General features: G+C 43.6%; 1 protein-coding gene across 1 annotated transcript in view; it reads right to left on the reverse strand.

Annotated features, from left to right (window-relative positions):
- The window catches only part of Spats1 (spermatogenesis associated serine rich 1), a 46,778-nt gene extending 43,996 nt beyond the window's left edge, over window positions 1-2,782 (reverse strand). Inside the window, exon 1 of the mRNA XM_008829114.1 lies at window positions 2,677-2,782. Coding sequence (XP_008827336.1) covers window positions 2,677-2,782 — 106 coding nt within the window. The remainder of the gene's footprint in view (window positions 1-2,676) is intronic.
- Between the last annotated feature and the right edge of the window lie 4,463 nt (window positions 2,783-7,245).

Raw genomic sequence — 7,245 nt, forward strand, 5'->3', positions numbered from 1 at the left:
CCTTTTTTTTTTTTTTTTTTTTTTGTGGGACAGTCTTACTATGTAACCTTGGCTGACTTGGCACTCACTATGTAGACCAAGCTGACCTCCAATACACAGAGATAACACCTGCTTCTGCCTCCTGAGTGCTGGGATTAAAGGTGTGTTCCTCCATGCCTGGCTCTTACACTTCCTCAGGATGAAGGAAGAGACTGGACATAGGGGTTTGGGTGTATGCCTGTAATCCAAGAACTCAGGAGGTGAAGGCAGGGAGATCAGGAGTTCAGGGTCATCCTTGGCTACAAAGAGTTTAAGACCATCCTGGGCTACATGAAACCCTGTCAAAGAAAGAAAAAGGAAAAAAAAAAGGATGGAGATACTGGAGCTGAAGACCCTTATGACTGAGCTGGCAGCAGAAGGTGATGCTTGCTGACTTACATCAAGAACCACATGGATATCCTAAAGTCTGCCAGAACCTGCTTTGGGGTGGGAGAGAAAGGGGGTTTCAAGATGGAAGCTTCTGTGGTCCCATATATTTCTCCATGCTGAGAAGCTCTTCAGCTCCCTGTCTATGGAACAGGAGCTCCTTTGTTTAAGGGAACCTCCATATCATCCAGCAGAGAGGATCCTCCTGAGGTTCAGCACACTATTTTGACTGGATGTCACCAGAGAGCCTCTCTCTCTCTCTCTCTCTCTCTCTCTCTCTCTCTCTCTCTCTCTCTATCTATCTATCTATCTATCTATCTCTCTCTCTCTCTCATCTCTCTGGATCTCTGGATCTCATGTAGCCCAGGCTAGCCTAGAACTTACTATATAGCCAGGGGATGACCTTGAACTTCTAATCCTCTTGCCTCTACCTCCTGAGTGCTGGGGTTAGAGTATGCATCATCACACCTGGTTCATGGGGTACTGGGGATCAAACCTAGGGTTTCATGCATGCTAAACAAGCATTCTACCAACTACAGCCTCAGCCCCCAAAAAGCCTTCTTGGGCCCCAAGTCAAAGTTATACTCTATGCTTCCCATCCCTGATCCTTTTTTGTCTCCACATGCTCATCTGTCTGTGTCTTCTACAGCCACTGTAACGATCCAGCTTGACCTGAGTGCTGCTGTCTTGCATTCTTACTATGACCCTGGTACATTTCCTCATCTAGTTTCCCAGAGCTATAGACAAACAAAACCATTAGAGTGGTATGTGGAACTCTGACTGGATGATGGTGCTCTCAGAGCCAGGAACGTGTCTAGCATCATCTTGAGATAGACCAGATATGTCTCAGCTTAGATAAAAGTCTCTTCTGTCCTGACTGTAGAAGTCCCTCCTTCTGACCCAAATGGCAGGGATTGAGCTCTCCTGTCAATAAATGACCACTCTTCCATTAGTGTATCTCCAGTTAGGTGTTCTCTGTCATCCTGATCTGTCTGTTTCTTCAGTCTCTTGACCCCTTTGGGTCAGTTATCCTATACCAGATTTTCCTGAACCAGCCCCTGAGAGCTCCCTGTGGGCACAGGCTCTATTGGTCTTTCTGAGCACACAATAGCAGCTCCATACATTTGCAGAACTGAATGGAACTAAATAATCATGCATTCTTAATTACATCGGTCAAATAAAACATACCTCTCCTTTTTCTGCTATTGATAAGGAATTTTCCAAGAACATTTCCAGATCATCAAAGTGCCTGCTAAGCTTCAGAGCTTGGTCTGTTACTGAACTTATTCTAACATACTTTGAACATTTCCTTGGCTTGTTAATAAAATGCAGCAAACATATATATAATCTTTCTTTTGCCACCTGTGATATATCATTCAACTTGCAAATCTGGCTGCTCTCATAGAGACTCAAGGCAATGTAAACAAGAAAATTTATTTCTCTTGCTTGTAGCAATGCAATTCAGGGTTCCCATGGTGACTATGCAGGTTCAGAGACCTAAGGTCTTTCCATCTTCTTGCTCTGTCATGGTCAGATATGGCCCTTCCCATCAATTAGATCCATAAGACGATGTCCCAACCTGTGAAGGACAGGCAGAAAGGCAGCCTTTGTATGACTTGGAACACATTGCTTCTGCTCCATTCCAGGGACAGCACTTAGCTACCTGGCCATCCCTAACAGCAAGAAATAGCCACTGTGGTCCACAGTAAAGTTGTTTGCTATAATGAGTAGATTTGTTTGCAGCAATCCCATTTCCTAAGCTACTGAGAATTAGGAAACCAGATACATGGCTTTCCAGAATTATGTGTATTAAACACACACACACACACACACACACACACACACACACGCACTCCCCTACACCAGTGTTGGCTCTGGAGCCAGTCTGCCAGGTCGAAATTCCTGCTCTACCACCTGTTGAGCATCATATTAAGCACATCACCTAACCACTCTCAGCCTCTTGTGTAAATGAGGTTAACAACAGCTTACATCATTGGGATATTGTGAGAATTAAATATGTTACTACATATAAAGCATGTGACCAGAAGAATAGGTATGCAGGTCAGTGATGCAGGGGTCGCCTAGCATGCATGAGTTCTTGGGTTGCAGACCCAAGACTGGGAAGGAAAAAACACATCACCTGGCACACGGGAACATTGTGTAAGTGCTCAGTAAGGGGTGGCTGCCATCACTAATGTAAAGCACATGACACAGATTTCCCTGTCCCAACCTCCCCAGAGTTGAGCTTCCTGGGTTTCTGGTGGTACTTACCACACTTGGAGGCCCCTTTCCCCTCCTGCTCATATTCGGCCCTGGGTTCTGTCCCAGGTGGCTCAAAGCCACTGGACGCTAAAGGGCCTGAGAAATGGAGTGTCATTGTCAATTAGAATCAAGTTGTATTTTGATATGTCTCATCTTGTGCACATCCTGCATGCATTTTTAATAGCATTTCAGAGGCAGTGGAGTAAGCTGATAGCAAATGAAAACTGCATTAATGTTAGATTCCCAATTCTGTGTTTATGTCTCTGTTCTCCAGACATCCTAACAGACAGACAGAGGCCCCATTTCGAGGAGGGATAATGGAACTCTGCGTTCTGATTTATCAAATATTTTCTGTGGATGAGCTTTCTAAACCAAAGCCAGAGCAGCTGCCCCCATCCCTGACAAAAAAATAAAATAAAAGCAGTCACAAGGACTTGAGATACTCAGATAAGTGAGCCCATTTGAGTGCCAAGAGTCACAGTCACCCCATGACACCTTTCTTTGTAGTGTGTGCTGGAAGACAGCTCTCTCTTCACTCCTAAAATCCCACCTTTGGGAAAGGGACATGCCCAAATATATTTGTGAAAGGAGAAGGATTGGATGATAAACTGACTCATATACATATACATATATGGGGTTCAGAGACCTAAGGTCTTTCCATCCTCTTGCTCTGTCATGATCAGATATGGCCCTTCCCATCAATTAGATCCATAAGTATATATATATATATATATATATATATAACCAGCACTCAGGAGGCAGAGGCAGGTAGGTCTCTGTGAGTTCAAGGCCAGCCTGGTCTATATAGTGAGTTCTTGTCCAGCCAAGGTTATATAGTGAGACCCTGTCTCAAAAATAAATAGTACTTGGCATGGTGGTACATGCCTTTAATCCCAGCACTTGGGAGGCAGAGGCAGGCGGATCTCTGTGAATTGGAGACTAGCCTGGTCTATATAGCAAGTTCCAGGCCAGCTAGGGATACAGGAAGACCCTGTCTCAAAAATACCAATAAATAGATAGATAGATAGATAGATAGATAGATAAATGAATAAATAAATAAGGCCCGAAGATGTAGCTCAGTGGTAGAGCACTTGCCTAGCATGCCCAAGGGCCCTGGCTCAATCCTCAGTACACACATACACACCTACCTACTCTCTTAACAATTTTGAGATTATATTTTATTAATTGCAGTCACCCATGCTGTGCAATAAAATCCCAAATACTGCTCTTTTCTGTCTAACTGAGCTTTATACTCTTGGACCAACACCTCACCATTCTCTCCACTATGAGATGACATTTTGAATCCTTTTCTCCACTGTCTAAATAAAGTGAATACCTATAAATTTATCCTACTTTTGATACATTACTAAGTGAGCTACATGTATCAGAATGCGCCACCCCCTACACACTTCCTCATGTACTTAGATTCTGTACTTGTTTAGATTTTGTTTGGGGGGTTGGAGAGATGGCTCAGTGGTTAAGAACACTAGCTATTCTTAGAGAAGACCAGGGTTCAAATCTCAGTACCCACATGATGGCTAAAAACATCTATAACTCCAGTTCCAGAGGATCTGACACCCTATTCTAACCTCCTCAAGCCTTACATGACATGGGCACACTTATATACATACAGGCAATACACTCATACACATAAAATAAAAATAAAATTTTTTAAAAAGAAATCTTTAGATTTTAGTTTTTGGATGGGTTTTTTGTTTGGTTGGTTTGGTTTTTGGTTTTTTGAAACATGGTCTCCCTGTAGCCCCAGCTGGCCTGGAGCTCACTATGTAGCCTTGATCTCACAGAGATCCACCTGCCTCTGCCTCTCAAGTGCTGGGATTAAAGGTGTGTGCCACCATGCCAATCTTTTTTTTAACTTATTTTTATGTGTATGAGTGTTTTGCTTGCATGTGAGTGAGTGCACCCGTGTTGTACAATGTCCACAGAGGCCAGCAGAAGGCATGGGAACCTCTGCAACTGGAGCTACTGACAGTTGTTAGCTACCACGTGGGTACTGGGAACCAAACCCGGGTCTTCTGCAAAAATAGCTAATGCTTTTAACCACTGAGCCATCTCTCCAGCCCACCTAGATTTTGTCATTATAAACATAACACATCGTGACATGTTTTGACATGAGATTTGACAAATGGATACAATACCTCCATTATTCCAAATAGTGATGTTTTATAATTTTCTATCTGCCAATCACGTAACAAATGCTCAGAGACTGACAGCTGAAATCATGAGAGAAAAAAATCAGAATCAATATTCCTGATAAGTGGAGATTTTGTTTAGTTCAAACCAAAGATGCATTGGAGAAATAACTTGTATAGGAAAATGCCACTTTAAGAGCTGCCCAAAATGGTTCCATGCACCAACCAGGAAGGGTAAGTCTGGGGCATGAAAAAGTAATGAAGGTCCAAGCAAAGGCCATAGAGGGTACAAGCTGACAGGAGCCTGACGTAAATAGTCAGAGTACTCAACTACCTAGCTCCATACCTCCCACTTTCTTAGCCCTCTCACTAGCTCTCACCATGAGAGTTATTTGAATCCCTCTGAATCCTGTTACTGAAATTCAAAGAGATCCCCCTGCCTCTGCATCCCAAGTGCTGGGATTAAAGGTGTGCATCACCACCCACAGCTAAATATTCTTATCAAGAAGGCTTCTCATGTCCACAGGAGAGAGAACACGATGATCATCTTATTTCAGTTTACTTTTAAACTATCACAATTTGATGAATGCATGCATGCATGGATGCCTGGCAGGCAAAGAGAGGGTAGATAATAGATGATGGATGGACGAATGGATGGATGGATGGATGGGTGGGTGGGTGGGTGGGTGGATGAATGGATGGATGGATGGAATGATAGGTGGAATGATGGATGGTTGATAGAAGGATAAATGGATGAATAGAAGGGTGGTAAGCAGAGAGAAGGTAGCTAATAGATGATTGATTGACAGATTGTGGATGGATGGATGGATGGATGGATGGATGGATGGACAGATGGATGTGGGACATGATAAAGCATATATACAAATATGTTAACAACTGTATAGTCTAGTAGGAAGTGTACACATGCCCCAAGCACTTGGCAGTTCCATGCCATCATTCTTGTTTGTGTAATCATCTCCTGTGAAGTGGGCTAGCATGATCTATGCACATACAAGGCCGTTGAGAAGCTTTAGTTTCTAGACTTGCAATCCTAGGAACCAGGCCCTGAACCCTGGGATCAGTACAGAACTTGGAAATCCCACCCAAGTTCACCTTGCTATCCTGACTTTTTGTAGCTGGACCAGTCAGCTTTCCATCACTGTGACAAAATACCTAAGATAAATAATATAAAGGAGCAAAGTCTTATTTAGACTTACTCAATGGTTGCTTGACCCAGTTGCTTTGGGGTCGTCGAATCACAGCACATGGTTTCGAGCAGAGTGTGACCAAGGATCTGTTCACCACATGGCAGCCATGAATGAGTGGGGAAAGGGGCTGAGGTCCCAACATCTCCTTCAAAAACATGCCCCAAATGTCTAACTTCCTCCCACTAGGCTCCACCTCCTAAAGGTTCCACCACTTCCCAGTAGCACCATCAGCCGGAGGCCATACTTTCAATATTAGCTTTCATCGCATGGGTTTGTGGGGGTACATCCAAAATCTAATCACAGAAATAGCTTCAAGAGCGTAAAACAATCATTGAACTATTGACATACAAAATACCCTGTCCACACAGTCTGTGCTGGGTGACTTTCAAGGGCACGGTCTCTCCACTTGCTCCCTACTCATTCATTCTCCTTTCTAGGACCCCTTGATCCTCCATCCTACCCCCTCCATCCAAACATACATATCTTCAGGGTCCTAGTTCTGGGTCTATTATTTCTACTCCATTTCTGTTGAGATCTCTACGTATATGAGTCTTTCTGATCCTCCTGCCTCCACCTCCCAAGTGCTGGGATTAGAGGCATGGGCCACCACGTCAGGCTGATTCTGGGGTATTTGTCTGTTTGATTGTTTTGTAAAAATTACATGCTGTGATGCTACTTCATGCTTATCAGAATAGCTACTATCTGGACAGAAAAAAATATCAGCTAGGATATAGAGAAATTGAAATACTGGGTACTGTCATTGAGAATGTAAAATGTGGTATAGCCTTTGTGGCAAAGAACATGGCAGGGGAAGGGAAAGGGAGATGGGGGCGGGGAGATCAATTGGAATTGGTAAAAAGCACAGAGAAGGAACTATAGATACCCCTGAAGGAATTTTGCTGGGAATAAAAAACAGAATAAAGGGGCTGGAGAGACGGCTCAGCAGTTAAGAACTCTGGCTGTTCTTGCAGAAGACCCAGGTTTGAATCCCAGCACCCACATGGCAGCTAACAACTGTCCATAACTCCAGTTCCAGGGGATCTGACACCCTCTTCTGTCCTCCACAGGCATTGCACAACAGGGATGCACTTACCTACATGCAGGCAATACACCATACACATAAAATAAAAATAATAAATAAAATATTTTTTTAAAAAAGAGGCTGAGCAGGGTGTGGTGGTGCATGCCTTTAATCCCAGCACTCGGGAGGCAGAGGC

The sequence above is a fragment of the Nannospalax galili genome, unplaced genomic scaffold (assembly GCF_000622305.1).
Source record: "Nannospalax galili isolate Female #2095 unplaced genomic scaffold, S.galili_v1.0 scaffold653, whole genome shotgun sequence".
Classification (NCBI taxonomy): Eukaryota; Metazoa; Chordata; class Mammalia; order Rodentia; family Spalacidae; genus Nannospalax; species Nannospalax galili.